Source organism: Scyliorhinus canicula, chromosome 15 (genome assembly GCF_902713615.1).
Source record: "Scyliorhinus canicula chromosome 15, sScyCan1.1, whole genome shotgun sequence".
Lineage (NCBI taxonomy): Eukaryota > Metazoa > Chordata > Chondrichthyes > Carcharhiniformes > Scyliorhinidae > Scyliorhinus > Scyliorhinus canicula.
Genome location: NC_052160.1, coordinates 135498371 through 135516016, shown reverse-complemented (window position 1 = coordinate 135516016; position 17646 = coordinate 135498371). Strand labels below are relative to the sequence as shown.

The following is a 17646-nucleotide window of genomic DNA, read 5'->3' as shown; positions in this document are numbered from 1 at the left end:
TAGGAGTCACTCGTTGAAATACAATGCACACTTGGCTGATAAAAGTGAAAGCAACTGATTCAACGCAAGACACTGCGCACACAAGACGTTGTCAAAGAAGGGTTTTCCTGATGTCCATGACAAACACACAGACAATATAAGACCTGCTCTGCGCGTTTACGGGGTGCCTTCCTGTTGCAAGGAAATGATGGAAACAACAAAATAAAATAGCCTGAGGAAAGAGGTCATTTTCCTGCCTCTTCCCTGCTTACTCACAGCTGTGACTGTTTTCTTTTTAAAAACCTTAGCGGGGGAATAGATGGAATGGTTGTCGTTGGCATGTGAGAGGTATCACAGGAAACATAAAATATCTCATGGGTCTATTTGAAGAAAAGCAATAGAGTTCTTCCAGTGTTCTAGGCAATGCTGAACCCTGAATCATGACAACCAATACAGATTACTTGGTCATTTATCTCATTTGGTTACTCTGTGGTGGCAAAACTGCAGTGACTTCACTGAAAAAAAATAATAATTTATTGATGGTGAAGCCACTTTGGGATGTTCTGAAGACTTGAAAGGTATTATATAATTGCAAGATGGCTTTCTTTACTTGTTACTTCCAAGATGTAATACTTCACTTGCCTCTCATTGGAACTACATTGACGGTTTTAATGGTGACATTCCTTTTCATTTATATTCTCCATTTTTTGTCTCTTTACCTGCTCTTTTTGCCTTGCACTATGATCCCTTTTGCCATTTAATCACTCTTGCCCTCCACTTCACCACAGACCTTCCCCATTAATCTTTCTTTCCCAACCCTCCCCACCCCATCCCTGAACTTGTTTAAAAACTCTTGTTCAATCTCTTGACATTTCCGGGTCTGGTGAAAGATAAATCAGCCCAAAATTTTGTTTCACCTCTTCAGATGTTGCCTGACTTGTCGAGCGATCCTGACAGTTTAGGTTTTAATTTCTAGCGAGGGAGTCTGATTTTTAAAAAAAATGTGTTGGTGCATCTACCACGAGTCAGTTTCGGACAACCCCAAGAGAAAAATAGAACCCGATTTTAGCCAGAATAAATCATTCTTAAAATAGACCGGACGTGAACAACAGCATACCAATGACTGGAGCAGAGCGGATGTGATACAGGAGTATTACTGGAAATATTTGGAGACCAGGGGATGTATATCTCCGAACATCCCATCATTTGATGTGTGTTGGTTCATATACTCCTAAGAGCTTCCAAGCAGGGCTATGGAAAGGCCAGCATCCAACAGCTGCTCTTGCATTTCCGCACGGAATATCAACAGTCATCAGCATTATCATAACAAAGCTCTTACCAGAAGAGGGACTTCTTCTGCATCACTTCCTTCAGACGCTTCCTCGATACATCATCTAGGCTACTGAAGTCATATTTGGGACTGAATTCTGCTGGGGGAGGGGTTATGAACTTGACTTCAAACGCAGAAGTAGGAAAGTCAATCTGGAGGTAAAAGGATGAAAAGTAGAGTCAAGAAAAGCAAAATAGTACGGACGTTGGAAATCTGAAATTTAAAGAAAAAAGTGCTGTTAAAACCCAGGCAGCATCTGTGGGGAGAGATAGTTAATTTGGTTCAATCATCTGTCATCAGAGCCCAGGTGAAAGGTCACTTCTGATTAAAGGTCACTTGAAAAGCAGTGTCCCATACTTTGCTGAGCAAATATACAAAATACGTTTTACCCTTATTAAAAAAGTGGTGAAGCAGGGATATAATTTCACTGGCTTTGGATCAATTCAGAGTCAAATACCTGCCCCCATCCCAAAACAAAGTAAGCAGGTTTATGGTCTGGAAGCTGCTGTTCCCATCCAACATGCCTGATACTAATGGTGCCTTAATATAAACATCTGCTGGGCAGCATGGTGGCGTAATGGGTTAGCCCTGCTGCCTCACGGCGCCCAGGTCCCAGGTTCGATCCCGGCTCTGATCACTGTCGTGTGGAGTTTGCACATTCTCCCCGTGTCTGCGTGGGGTTCGTCCCCACAACCCAAAGATGTGCAGGCTAGGTGGATTGGACACGCTAAATTGCACCTTAATTGTAAAAAATGAATTGGCTACTCTAAATTTTTAAAAAGAAAAAATATATAAACATCTGCTCAGTATTCTCATGGGAGGTGGATAGTGACCCCACATGACCTGACATACAGCTGGCAGCAAAGCAAAGCTTTGATTATCCCTCTCATCACCAAACTGACTGCTGTGTTTGCCTACACAACAAGAACGACAGCACTCAGAGTCATTTATTGGCTGTGAAGTGTGCTTCGAGGTGCCTTCAGGAGGCGATACGGTGCTTTGTAAATGCAAGTTTATTTATTATTCCAAGGTTTCAACAGAAAATTCAATGAATCCTCCTTGCTTTGAGGCATCTTATCAAATGCTTTCTAAATATTAACATGTTCAAGATTGTCAAAGATTGTGATCGGATTTCTCTATCTACACTGCCAAGCAGGTTGGTAACTAGAGGGCACAGATTTAAGATAATGAGCTAAAAAACCAGATGGGATTCGAGGGAACAATTCATCATGCAGCGACTGGTTAAGATCTGAGAAGCATAGTTTGAAAGAGTGATGAAGCAGATAGTAACTTTGTAAAGGGAATTGGATATGTACTTGAAAGGAGAAAATTGCAGGGGAAGTGCAGGGGAGTGGGACTGATTGTATATCTCTTCCACAGGTACAACGTGCCAAACGATCCAGCCAATTCAATTCACTCCACATGACATCAAGAAATGGCTGAAGGCACTGCAAAGGCTATAAGGCCCTGACAATATTCTGGCAATAATATTGAAGGCTCCAGAACTTGCCGCGCCCCTAGCCAAGCTGTACAGCTCCAACACTGGCATCTACCCAGTGATGGGGAAAATTGTCCAGGTAGGTCCTATACACAAGAAACAGGACAAATCCAACCCAGCCAATTACCACCCCATCAGTCTACTCTTGATCATCAGTAAAGTGATGGAAGGGGTCATCAACAGTGGTATCAAGCGGCATTTGCTTAACAATGACACTTGGTTTGGGTTCCACCAGGGCCACTCAGCTCCTGACCTCATTACAGCCTTGGTTCAAACATGGACAAAAGAGCTGAACTCCAATGGTGAGGTGAGAGTGGCCACATAAATTGACTGCCCTTGACATCAAGGTAGCATTAAGGAGCCCTAGCTAAACTGGGAGTCAGTGAGTTGGAGTCATACCTGGCACAAAGGAAGATGCTGGTTGTTGGAGGACAATCGTCTGAGTTCCAGGACATCACTGCAGGAGTTCCTCAGGGTAGTGTCCAAGGAAGTGGGGATGTTTGCTGATGTTTGTACAATGATCACCACCATTCCCAGCTACTGAAAAAGTCTATGTCCAAATGCAGCAAGACTGACAATATCAAGGCTTGGGTTGACAAATGGCAAGTGACATTTGTGTCCACAAGCACTGGGCAAGGACCATCACCAACAAGAGAGAATCTAACCACTGCCTCTTGGAAGTCAATGGAATTACCATCAATGAATCTCCCAATATCAAGATCCCAGTGGTTACCAATGAGCAGAAACTGAATTGGGCTAGCCATATAAATGTGGCTACAAGAGCAGATCAGAGGTTAGGAATCCTGTGGCGTGTAATTCACCTCCTAACTCCCCAAAGTCTGCCCACCATCTACAAGGCACAAGTCAGGAGTGTGATGGAATACTCCACTTGCCTGGATGAGTGCAGTTCCAACAACACTCAAGAAGCTCAACACCATCCAGGACAAAGCAGCTTGCTTGATTGGCACCCTACCGCAAACATTTACTCTCTCCACCATTGACACACAGTGGCAGTGTGTACCATCTACAAGATGCAGTGCCTCAACAAACCTCCTTAGAAAGCAACTTACAAACCCAGGACCGTTACCATCTCAAATGACAAGGGCAGCAGACACATGGGAACACCACAAACTCAAAGTTGCTCTCCAAATCACTCACTATTCTGACTTGGAAACATATCGCCGTTCCTTCACTGTCACTGGATTAAACTCCTGGAATGTCTCCCTAACAGCACTGTGGGTGTACGTACACCACATGGACTGCAGTGCTTCAAGAAGCTACCTCACCACCACCTTGGCATGGGCAATCTGGGATAGACAATAAATGCTGGCCTAGCCAGCGTTGCCCACATCCCAATTTTAAAAAGGCTTATTTTTCTGCATGCAAGATCCTATACTTATATGAACGCTAATTATCTTAAGCTGAGCTCAATACATTTCTGATGCGCATAGCATCATAAATACACGACAATTTGGAATCACTAATGGTATCGCTCAAAAGTATTCTCAAGCTCTTTCTTTGTCTATCAATAGCTGCATTTTCCTCAGGCTAACAGGCCTGATGATTTCCAAAGCCTGGTGATTTTCTGACAGTCCCTCATGCCTATTGTTCATTTTTGACAAAATCCCTCTTACAAATTCCCATATTTCCTTCAGCAGCTTAAAAACTAGAACACTGACCTCTATTTTGTTAATTGAGGGAATGCCTGGAATTTTTAATTGCAACAGTTTTCATCAGTATGTTCCATTGATTTTATAACTTTGTTTGTAAGTTTTATAAAAAATTTAATTTTAAACACTAGTGGATCTTGAGATAATCAAACTTGATAACTGTGGTGATATGCCTATAAGGCAATGTCATAGGTGGATGTTGTGCAACCTTCAACCTACTGGTGTGCAGACACAGCATGCAGTCTCAAGACTGTGATCATGTGACCAGGGACTCCGATATAAGTGGAGACACATCTGGCCATCGCCAGATGGTTGTAGGAGATGGTAGTAAGACATATAGGTGAACAGTGGTGATAGGTGTAGTTCCAGAGAAGTGCAACGAAACCCCATGGTAACTTGCTCTGAAGCAGGTCGCTATCATACCACGTGTGATTCAATGAAGATCCTGGTTTGGACAAGTCAAGGTGTTTGGTGGATTCCTTTGCAAGGTATAGACGGCCAAACACAACAATAACATGCCTTCCCCCAAAAATGAAAGCAATACTGATCTGATTGCTTTGGGATATCCAAGTTTAGATAGTCAAAAAGGAATGTTATAGCAAGCCTAATCTATGGAATTTCAAGGGTCTGCAAGTTACAAGGTGGCAATATTAATTTTACTAACAACTTGTATTTATACAGCAACTTTATCATAAGAAAAGGTCCAAGGTACTCCCATCTGAGCCTTATAAAGCAAAATGTGACACCAAGCCGCATAAAGAGATGTTAGGGTAAATGGAGTACCTTAAAGGAGAAATAAGAGGTAAAGGGGCAGAGAGGTTGACACATATAGGGAGAGGCCGGGATTCTCCGAGCCTCCATGCCGAAATCACGCTTGGCGCTGGGGCGGAGAATGGGGCGCCGGACCCGCGATGCCTTCGCGCGACTCTCCGGCGACCGGAGAATCGCCGCCAGTCCCGCGCGCGCAGTCGACGCGACACCGGACGGAGGCCATTGAAAGAGGCCCCCGTGGCAATTCTCCGCGGACGACCGGCCGAATTCCCGCTAGCGTGGTTCTAACATGGTTCCACCCGGCGGGAGCTCAGAGTGCCGGCTGAGGTGGCCGTCCTTATGGGGGGGGGGGGGGGGGGGGCGGCAGGATCCGTCACCGGGGGAGGGGGGGGGCCTCCACATGGCTAGGCCTGTGATCGGGGGCCACCGATCGGCGGGCGCACGCAATCTGGGGGGGGGGGGCTGCTTCTTCGGCGCCGGCCCGCTGTGTGGGTCTGCCATGTTGCGTGGGGCCAGCGCCGTGCACATGCGCGGACCCGCGGATGAAGTGCAGGGCCCTCTATCGGCAGCAGGAGCTGCGCGGAGCACTCTGGGCCCCTGCTAACCCCCTTAAAAACAGAGAATCACCCCGGACTTTCTAGAAGTAACTCCGGAGTGATTCGCGCCCGTTTTCTCGTGGGGACATAGCCCCATTATTGGAGAATTCCACCCAGAGATTCCAAACCTAAGGACCAGGGCATAGCCACCAATGGTGGTACAATTAAAATTAGGAACATTAAAGAGATGCTGGAAGGACGTGTCCCCTTGCGGGAGAGAGTAGTTCTGGGGGGACACAGTTTAAAAATAAGGGGTCTCCCACTTAGGACAGACATTAGGAGATTTTCTTCTCTCTCAGAGGTTAAGAGTCTGTGGATCTCTCTTCACCAGAGTAGTGGCGGCAGGGTCTGTCATGTTCTGTCGACTGGCCGAAGTGAACGATGAACTGCAAAACGTCTAGTTTAAATAATTTATTATGAAACAACTGCGTGATAAAGATAACTAGGATAAATAAAATAATAAACGACTGACATCAGAGCTACTGCAATACAGGACTGTCCTCCAACGCGACCTACTCCCAACTCCCCAGCCACAAGGTCACGTGGTGGGTTTAGACTGCCACCTAGTGGTCGAAGGTCGTGCATAACATTATGTACAGAATTGCTTTATCACAGGGTGATTGAATATTTTTAAGGCAAGGGAGTCAAACGTTATTGTGGGCTAGGCAGGAATGTGGAATTGAGGCCACAATCAGATCGGCCAATATCAGAGTGAATGGCAGGACAGACCCGAGGGGCTAAATGGCCTCCTCCTGCTCCTGATGTGTATGCTTGCGTGTTCTTCTCTGTGTTCAGTTAGCAAGAACAGCACACAACCGGTGGAGGTCTCTGTACTTGGCCAGGATCATGCATCAGCTTCCCGATTACCAGCTTATGGCTGCTGAAATATGCGTGTCTATCGATGGAGGGTGAAAGCTCAGCTGGGTTATCCGCCAAATGTCAAGCAGCCGGCCCATGCTCACTGCCCATGCACATGTCTGCGTACAGTTTTCTGGGTAAGTTACACGGTCTGTGGGACTCTGCACAATCTGGCTGACCAACCTGAGGGAGTCAAAGATGAACACACTGGGCTCTGTACCCGAACAACAACAATGAATAAATAAAATCACAGCATACTGAATGAATTATTTTGGATGAAGTTTCTGTGATTTTGATGGCTGAGGCATGTTCGAGCACAATAGTACTTTTCTTTACTTCCCCAATGTGCACGCATATCCAAACATACTAAACAGCAATATTTGGAAGATGAGATTGACCTTGTGTGGAGCAGCGAATCACATTCTACAGGAAATGTGCAGGAAAATGCACTGCACACACTGGGCAAAGCCCCGTCAACTGCAACTTTTCACCCTCCCCTGCAGGAACTCCTTGTTTTCCGTGTACCTCTAAAGCAGGGGTTAGATGTTGCAGGGTGGACCCGAATCCAGGTTTTGACAAGGGGAGCACAGTGAGAATATCGCCGATTCACGTCACTGCACTACAATGGTTGAGTGGCCAACAAGATTCTTCTGCTCCAGTCCTCGATTCGATCAGAATCTGATCTGTGCTGGCTATTCAGAAGCCTGATCTACTTGTGAGAATTATATAAAACAATATGGGGCGGAATTCTCCCAAAGGCCCGATGCCGTCGTGAAACCCGGAGAGGCTCACGATGGCGTCGGAGGCCTCTCCTGGCCCCCTATTCTCCCCCCGCTGGGGGGCTAGGACGGCCGTGCCGGGAAACTCGGCCGCGGGGCCTTGTCGCTAGCATCAAGGCCCGGCGCGCCGAGAATGACGCGGCCGACGCGCCTAATGCGCGGTTGGCGTCTTCCCCTCCGCCGCCCCGCAGGACGTGGCGGCTTGATCTTGCGGGGCGGCGGAGTTGAAAGAGTGCGTCCCATTGTGATGCCGGCCCGACGATCGGTGGGTACCGATCGCGGGCCTGTCCCCTCCCGAGCACGGTCATGGTGCTCAATCTCCTCTAGGCCCCTCACAAGCCCCAAACGGGCATCTCACGCCGTGTTCACGACGGCAGCGACCAGGAGTGGCTGCCGCCGTCGTGAAACAGTCGCGAACGGCAGGCCGCTTGGCCCATCCGGGTCGGAGAATCACGGCGGCCCGCGATTCTCCGAGCGACGTGTCGCAAAACGCGACACGCCATTTTGGGGGTGGTGGGCGAATCGCGGGAGGTGCGAGAACGGACCTCCTGCGATTCTCCCACCTGGCGTGGGAGCGGAGAATTCCGCCCATGGGGTGGGGGGCAGGGCTGCTTGATCAACGATGAAAATCCTCAATTAATAAAAAAAATTCAGATTGTTTAATCAGCCATTTACATCCCGTGGCTCACTCTGATAGATTGGAGAATTAAAACAATGGTACGGTGGAACAATTGTTAGCACTGCTGCTTCACAGATTCCGCCCACGGGTGCCTGTCTGTGTGGAGTCTGCACGTTCTCCCAGTGTCTATGTGGGTTTCTTCAGGGAGCTCTGGTTTCCTCCCACAGTCCAAAGATGTGCGGGTTAGTTGAGATTGGCCGTGCTGAATTGCCGCTTCGCATACAAACGTTGGGTGGGGTTACGGGGATAGGGCGGGAGAGTGGAGTGCTCCTTCAGAGGGTGGGTGCAGACTTGATGGGCCAAATGGCTTCCTTCTGCACTGTAGGTATTCTATGATTCCAAGCGAAGGGAGCTCAATGCAGCTCCAGTGTGATCAGAATCATTGGGCGGTATATCACAGGAACTGACAAGACAACACCCAAAAAATAGTGGGCTTCCTTCAATAAAATAAATAAATCTACCACCGTTTTATTTGATCTCTTGCGCTAGCTGTGTGCCATCCCTCAACACTGTTGCCAGCCTGGGTTAAGGTTTGCATTGTGCGCTGCAGTGCAGTGGGATGTAAAGTAACAACCTTCGGGCTCCGAGACAGGAGTGCACTAGTTGAGCACTACTACAGTACTATTGTAAAAGCATTCCCATACTTTGGTTAGCAAAGCCCAACCACATGCTTGACTGGAGTACATTGGCACTGCAATTAATCGCAGTGCGTCTCGTGGCTGCAAAGGTGGAAAATGTTAATTAAAAAAGATAAAATTGCACATCAGCAAATTTGAGGTTGCACGGAATGCCCAGGCCGAAACGTATTAAATGTTTCAGAATTAAAAAGCAAGCAAAGAGTTAAAAGAAATCCGTCTCCTGTAGAAAGGAATCTTAGCTGATCCTCCTCACTGACTGCCACATCAGCACACAAGGCAGAGGAAGCCAGTAGAAGCAACAGAGAATGCTCGCTGTAAGCAGTCCATTTTATCAGACCCATATGGGAACCTTCTACTTTCAGATCTCAAATGTTTTCTTAACAAATCCAACCAAAGCTTTTGTTATTCTTTGAAGCTTAAGTTGGTTTGCGCTCCAATAATGGAGAGCTCGAAGGGATTTAGCTACCACCACCCCCGCCTCCCTCATGCTTTCTACTCTTTGTCCTCTTCACAGGTTGGGGTACATCATATACCCTGGAGTAAAGATCAAGTGTGAGGCCTGGCCAGGACCCAGTTAAACGTTGCTTTGAAACCGACAATTAGAAGCTCAGCACACACAGCTCGCCCTCTGATTTCACTTAAACTCCATCATATTCAAGCCCTTAAATTCAGTTTTAATAAAGACAGGAAAGAACTTGGATTTATAGATCATTCATGGCCTGAAGACACCCGAAAGCAGTCTTATAACCAATGAAGTACTTTTGAAGTTTAGTCACTGCGGCAGCCAATTTGTGCACAGCAAAGTTCCCCAAACCAGCAATTTGACACTGACCTGATAATATGACAATCATTATAGAAACCCTACGGTGCAGAAGGAGGCCATGTGATTCATCAAGTCTGCACTGACCCTCTGGAAGAACACTCTACCTAGGTCCACTCCCCCGTCCACCCTACCCTATCCCCGTAACCTAACCTACCCATCACTGGACAGTAAGGGGCAATTTAGCATGGCCAAATCCACCTAGCCGGCACATCTTTGGACTGTGGGAGGAAACCGGAGCACCCAGACTAGCCCAAGCAGACACGGGGAGGACGTGCAAACTCCACACAGACAAGGCCGGAACGGAACTGGGGTCCCTGGTGCTGTGAGGCAGCAGTGCTAACCACTGTGCCGCCCTGTTAAACTGATGCGGATTGCAACATTGGCATTTCATTTCCCAAACAGATAACCTGCTGCAATCTACTTTTTAAGCTTCGAACATTTACAATGGCTGCGAGTTCAAACCTCACTTCAGGCTTGAACAAAGATATCAAAGCGTACGTCCCAGTGCAGTGATGAGGAGGTGCCACACTGTCCATTCAGATGAGCTGTTAACCCATGAACTATTCTTCCCTCTCAGACGAGCACAGAAGATCCCATTGCACTTCTCCAAGGAGAGCAGGGATTTCTCCCCCGGCATCCTGGCCTTTATTTCTCTCTCAACCAACATCAGTTAAAAATAGATCAGTTAACTATGTTGAAGTTAGGGCAGCACGGTGGCCTAGTGGTTAGCACAACCGCCTCACGGCGCTGAGGTCCCAGGTTCGATCCCGGCTCTGGGTCACTGTCCGTGTGGAGTTTGCATATTCTCCCCGTGTCTGCGTGGGTTTCGCCCCCACAACCCAAAAATGTGCAGAGTAGGTGGATTGGCCACACTAAATTGCCCCTTCATTGGAAAAAATAATTGGGTAATCTAAATTTAAAAAGAAAAACTATGTTGAAGTTATAATACAACAATGACTTCATTTCCAAAGTACTCCATTGTCTGTCAAACTGTTTGGGACATACTGTTGACCTGAAAGACACTGGGTGGGATTCTCCGAACCTCCGTGCCAGTGCCGGTCCGCGGTGTGGATCGGCCGTGTCGTGCAGGGCGGCAGACGCAGACCGCCGTGTGCATGCGCGGGCCCCCGACCGGAAGTGCAGGGCCCCGTATTAGAAGTCAGAGCTGCGAGGAGCCCTCCAGGGCCCTGCTAGCCCCCTGCAGGTAGGAGAATCACCCTGGACTTACTCCAGCTAAGTCCAGGGTGATTCACGCGCGTTGTTTCACGGGGATGGGGACATAACCCCATTATTGGAGAATCCCGCCCACTATCTGTGTGTTTCATAACAGTGGGAGGATAAACAGCAAGTGCAGATGGAAATCTGCATAACCCAGTTAACAGCTACATTAAAACAGCACGGAAAGGAGTTTATTCTGAATGTTTCCGCTGTTAAAAATTATGCATTTTTAAAACATTCTATCAATGGATTTGGGCTTTGCTGGCAAGGCCAGCATTTGTTGCTCATTTCCAGTTGTCCTTGAGCTAAGTGGCCATTTGACAGGGTCAGTTAAGAGTCAACCACATTGCTGTGGATCTGGAGTCACATATTGTGCAGATCGAGTCGGTGTAATATTGTAAATAAATAATCTTTGTTTTCTACCTGCCTGGTCAATGTGTGCTACTTTAGCAGATTCTACAACACCCCATTTTGGGGATTTGATAAAGGTATACAAAATCAGGAAGGGGGGGGTGGTTCTGGACAGAGTAGGTCGGAAGAAATTGCTCCCATTCTTGGAAGGATCGAGAACCAGAGGGCGCAGGTTTTAAGGTAATTGGCAAAAGATGAAACGGCCACCCAAGGAATATATTTTTCATGCAGCGAGTGGTTAGGGTCGGGAATGCACAGCTTGAGACTCTGCTAGAGTCAGGTTCAATCATGCCATTCAAAGAGACGTTGGGATCATTACCTGAAAAGGAAAAATATTCAGGGCTACAAGGAAAAGGCAGTGGATTGGTGCTAGGTGAATTGCACATGCAGAGGGCCAGCATAGACATGATGGGCCAAATGGCCTTCTTCTGTGCTGTAAACATTCTATGATATTTCCAGAACGGAAAGCTACTAGGCAACAGTTCTATCAAAATTGCAATTAATTTAATGGTGTAAAAAATGACCTGCTGTGAAACAGCTTCAACCTGCAATTGTTTTATGACACAAAGAGAAGTTATTTAGTTCATGCATGCAACTAAAATATTCTGGTCCTCATTTGAGCCCAGGAGACAGAGTGAAGCAGTGAACAAAAATTTTTCCTGTGGAGAAGAAAACGTTCCCTCAGATTTGTCTGGTGGACACATTTGCAGTCAGTTCGAAAACATTGCCAGGAAAGACGGGAGGTCAGTTACCTATTTTCATGGTCCAGCGATAGAGCACAGGATGTGGGAGGTCCTGTGGCCAAGTCGGCAGTGCTCCTGCCTCTGAGTCAGAAGCTCTGAGGCAATAGGATCATTAAGACATAGGAGCAGACGAAGGCCATTCGAACCATCAAATCTGGTCCATCATTCAGTGGGATCATGGCTGATCTGATTTGATCATTCTCAACTCCACTTTCCTGCCTCATCCCTATAATCCTCGATTCCCTTACTGGTTAGAAATCTGTCTATCTCAGCCTTGAACATGCTTAATGACCCAGCCTCGACAGCTCTCTGTGGTAAAGAATTCCACAGATTCACTACCCTGGGAGAAGAAATTCCTCCTCATCTCCGTCTTAAATGGGTGACCCCTTACTCTGAGATTACGGCCTCTGCTCCTAGACTCTCCCGCATGGTGGCATAGTTGTTAGCACAGTTGCTTCACAGCTCCAGAATCCCAGGTTCGATTCCCGGCTTGGGTCACTGTCTGTGCAGAGTCTGCACGTTATCCCCGTGTGCGCGTGGGTGCTCCAGTTTCCTTCCACAGTCGAAAGACGTGCAGGTTAGGTGGATTGGCCATGCTAAATTGCCCTTAGTGCTCAAAAAGGTTGGGTGGGGATACTGGGTTACGGGGATAGGGTGGAGGTGTGGGCTTGGGTAAGGTGCTCTTTCCAAGGGCCGGTGCAGACTCGATGGGCTGAATGGCCTCCTTTTGCACTGTAAATTCTATGATTCTACATGATTCTATGAAAGGGAAACAACATCTACCCTGTCAAGCCCCAAGGGAACCCAGGGGCTGGTTTTGCACACTGGGCTAAATCGGTGGCTTTCAAAGCAGACCAAGACAGGCCAGCAGCACGGTTCAATTCCTGTACCAGCCTCCCCGAACAGGTGCCGGAATGTGGCGACTAGGGGCTTTTCACAGTAACTTCACTGAAGCCTACTCGTGACAATAAGCGACTTTCATTTCATGTCTCAATAAGGTTGCCTCTCATTCTTCCAAACTTCAATGAGTACAGCTCCGACGTACTCAAGCTCTCCTCATAAGAAAATCCCTCCATACCCGGGATCAACCAAGTGAACCTTCTCTGGACGGCCTCCAATGCCAGTATAGCTTTCCTTAGATAAGGGGACCAAAACCATTCACAGTACTCCAGGTGTGGTCTAACGAGTGTGTTGTATAGTTTTGGCAGGACTTCCTGACTTTTATACTCCATTCCCTTAAAAATAAAGGCCAACACTCCATTTGCCTTCCCAAAGGCCTGAACTTGCATGCTGGCTTTTTAGGATTTATTGACTAGGACCCCCAAATTTTTTTGTGTTGCAGCTTTCTGTAGCCTTTCTCCATTTAAATAATATTCAACCCCTTTATTCTTCCTACCAAAGTGCAAAACTTCATATTTTCCTACTTTATATTCCATCTGCTAAGTTTGACTTAACCTGACTATATCCCCTCTTTGTGACATACTCACCACTTGCTTTCCCATCTATTGTTGTGTCATCTGCAAACTTGGCAATAGTGCATTCATTTCCCTCGTCCAAGTCGTTAATAGATATTGTGAAGAATTGCAGCCCTGGCACTGATCCCTGGGGCACTCCACTAGTTGCAGACTGCCATCCTGAAAATACTCCTCTTGTCCAAACTCTCCTTCTTCTATTAGTTAGCTAATGCTCTCTCCGTGCTATCCATGAGTCCCACCCCAGGACTTGATGGCCAAGAAAGGTGTATTCATATTGCGACTAAACAGGTTGGAGTGTCAACCTACAGATCCTTCCAACACGCCAATGCCGGCAGTAAGAGTGGGAAAGATTCCGGGTCAGCCACGCTTGATGTGGAACGGCGCCCTATCAAGCAACCTGCTCCAGAAATCACCAGCTATGGAAACAGATGAAAATCTGCCTTAGAGCCCCACTAGGCGAGAAGAGAATGGGAATTCTTTATCCGAAACCCTTGGAGTTGATTGCATTTTGGATGTCAATAATTTTGGTTTTCATTTGACGCATATAAGCTTACATTATGACAGCTTAAGCTTTAGTCTGAAGTAAATAAAATGGCTAGAAAAGTAGGATGTATCACTGAATAACAAATACAAGGGGTGGGATTCTCCGTCCAGCCTGGTGCGGCACACCGTTGGGATTCTCCGTTTCGCTGGCTGGTCAATGGGGTTTCCCATTGTGGGGCAGCCCCACGCCGTCTGGTAACCCCCGGGCTGCCGGCAAAACGGAGCATCCCTACGGTGGAGAATTCTGCCCAAGGTACTTGCAACAAGTTTCTTTTTGACATTTTCACCACAAACATCACAAGGTAAGCAATACAGGCAAATAACTAGGCTTCCTGTGCTAAGACCATAAGACATAGAAGCAGAATTAGGCCACTTGGCCCATCGAGTCTGCTCCGCCATTCAACCATGGCTGATATTTTCTCATCCCCATTCTCCTGCCTTCTCCCCATAACCCCTGATCCCATATTAATCAAGAACCTATCTATCTCTGTCTTAAAGACACTCAGTGAATTGGCCTCCACAGCCTTCTGCGGCAAAGAGTTCCACAGATTCATCACCCTCTGGCTGAAGAAATTCCTCCTCATCTTTGTTTTAGAGGATCGTCCCTTTAATCTGAGATGGTGTCCTCTGGTTCTAGTTTTTCCAACAAGTGGAAAAATCCTCTCCATGTCCACTCTATCCAGGCCTCGCAGTATCCTGTAAGTTTCAATACGATCCCCTCTCATCCTTCTAAACTCCAACGAGTACAGACCCAGAGTCCTCAACCGTTCCTCAAGATCAATGAGGTTAAAAGAAATTGCAATGTTTGGTTGTGATTGGTTTTGGGGTTTACAGATAAATGATATGCGACCTGTCTTATTATTAAATAATATTAAAGTTATTATTTTGGTGCACACTTCTGGCCCACAAAACATCACTTCCTCTCTTTCTTTATTACACTTTAATGTCAACATTTTCCATGATAAACTCCCATGTCAACATTTCAAACGATCACTGTCTGTGCAAACTTGGTCATGCTGATCAGTAGTGGCGCATTATGGCCGATTCTGTATCTTCTATATCTTAAGCCTCCATTGCCGGCTCCAAATAACCCTACTCCACTGCTTCCCAAACCGCTTTGAGATATGAGACTTATGATTTACATCCTTAAATCTGAATTGTCATAAAGAAGCTAGGCTGGATTATGAAGGGAGGACTGAATTCCATCTGCAATTCTCTGGCCCCTCACCCTACTTTTTCAGAGGACTACACTTGATCTTGACTTTCCGAGTGCAATGTGGCAAGAAATCAATCAGTCCTTTGTTAAAATAAGAAGCTTGGACAACCATGATGCGGTTAACACGTCAGCCCCATACAAGAATCTGACGCTTATCCAAAACAGTTGTTTGGAAAAATGCCACGGGTTTCAATATCTCCAATCAGAAGCCAAGAAAATCTCTTACGGCCTTGCTTCCACCAGAAACCCTCAGCGTTTTTGTGACAAATTACAAATCATATACTTTGTTCCACTTCAAAAGCAGAGGATTTTTTGCAACCATATGTTTCGCTATTTTCGGGAGCATTGGAAGAACGCATCAATGATCCTCTGCCTGCAACCGGGTGTCGGACATAAGCCTTTGTGCGGCGTGCAGTCTCTCGCTGTGCAACATACTGTTCATTTTCCAACTATGCTCATAAATAAAAAGCACTTTTTTTGGGTGCCAGAATTTTGCTGTAAAGGTTTTACGAGCACAGTGGATGTGCAGCACTATAACTTTAATCAGAATACGCAGCAGAGAATTGAAATAATAATGCTCTCCCAGTGGAGATATAATGATATGTAGCGAGAATGAATCGTTCCTCACTCAGCTATGGCATTCAACTTAAAAACAATCCTACCGAGGACAGGTTCTATCCCACACCAGTCTCACTTCCAGCATCAGGAGGCTCTGCCTAATTGGAAGTACAGTCAGCTGAGAGGAGAAACTGTTCAGGGCCTGTGTGGTTCCGTGGCAGAAACTTTGCTCAGAAAGTTGAGTCTTCAATTTCCACTCCTTCTGAGCACACAATATGCATAATAATTATCCCGCCTCGACCTCTTGGTACCAGCACTGCTGATTGCCCAAACCTCTTTCAATGCCTCGCCCATGACCTTGCTTGGTTCCACGCCAAGATATTTGAGCATTCCTTCAATGGCTTCTCTTCCCACTTCTGCATTGTCACCTTGAGAAGTCAACAAGGATGCATGCTTGCTCCCTCCATCATCTCCAGTCTGCTTCTTGTTGCCCTTTTTCATAGACAAGGGGTAAACTTCCACATGTACGTTGCACCCAGCTCTATGTTTCCATCTCTTTCTTAGGCAGTTCTTTGGGATCAAGGTGACTAGCTTCCACTCCAGTGCGATGGACTCTGAAATGGCTGACAAGTCCAGTGCATGACCTGCAGACTCTGCTACATGTGGGACAGGTGGGGCTTGAAAGATTGCTTAGCTGGGCAGAATGGAGGTTTGTACACTCCTTCTGATATCTTGACTTCATCTCTGCACTTGCCCGACAAAGTCAGATTCTATGTTCAGTGCCTTCCCAAACAGGCCTAATCCATTTTGGTTGCTTACAGGCCAGGATCCCCATGGGTTGGCAGAGATGTTTGACCCATTCAGATGTATTTGAGGACATCCCTAAATGTTTCCACTTTCATCCTGGGATATTCATGCTGTGTCTGAGCTCTGGCGATAGGCATATGAGCAACATGGCCTGACCAGCCGAATTGGTTTCGAGTGATTAACGCTTCAACTTTGGACAAGTTGGCATGGGAGAGGATGCTGCTGTTGGATCACTCGCTTGCCACTAGATTTGGATCTCCTTCTCTACCTCTTCCCTTAACCTCTCCACCGCCGCTGCTGTCAGACTGCTTTTCCGACATTCACGTCTTCCTACTGCTAAATACTGCTAAGATGACCAAAGCCATTGTCTTCAACGATTGCCACAAATTCTGTGACCTTACCACTAACTCCGTGTGGGTAGCACAGTAGTACAATTGCTTCACAGCTCCAGGGTCCCAGGTTCAATTCCTGCTTGGGTCACCATCTGTGCGGAGTCTGCACATTCTCCCCGTGTCTGTGTGGGTTTCCTCTGGGTGCTCCGGTTTCCTCCCACAGTCCAAAGACGTGTAGGTTAGGTGGATTGGCCATGATAAATTGCCCTCAGTGTCCAAACAAAAAAGGTTAAGTGGGGTTACTAGGTTACGGGGATAGGGTGGAGGTATGGGCTTAAGTGGGGTGCTCTTTACAAGGGCCGGTGCAGAATCGATGGGCCAAATGGCCTCCTTCCACACTGTAAATTCTATGATATGATTCCAGCTCCTCTCTGGCCGCTGTTCGCGCCCGAATCAGATTGCTTACAATCTCAAATTCTGCAGGGTTGCGGACCTCATACCTCCTTCACAAACATCGTCTCTAACATTGCTCATCTCCACTCCTACCCCAATGCATCTGTTGTTGAAATGTTCATCCAAGGCTTTACTTCAAGACTCAATTAATCCAGTGCTCTGTTACAGCCTCCATTTTCACACCAGCATTCAAAGTGCAAATCTGTAACTTGACTGGCTTCACCTTCCATTTGCTCCACACCTTACTCTCCTCTGCCAAAATGGCTTCC

At 46.8% G+C, this 17646-nt stretch overlaps 1 protein-coding gene across 1 annotated transcript in view; it reads right to left on the bottom strand.

Moving 5' to 3' along the window:
• The window catches only part of pik3c2b (phosphatidylinositol-4-phosphate 3-kinase, catalytic subunit type 2 beta), a 195552-nt gene that overhangs the window by 71095 nt on the left and 106811 nt on the right, over positions 1–17646 (bottom strand). The window contains exon 15 of the mRNA XM_038819586.1: positions 1319–1461. Coding sequence (XP_038675514.1) covers positions 1319–1461 — 143 coding nt within the window. The remainder of the gene's footprint in view (positions 1–1318; positions 1462–17646) is intronic.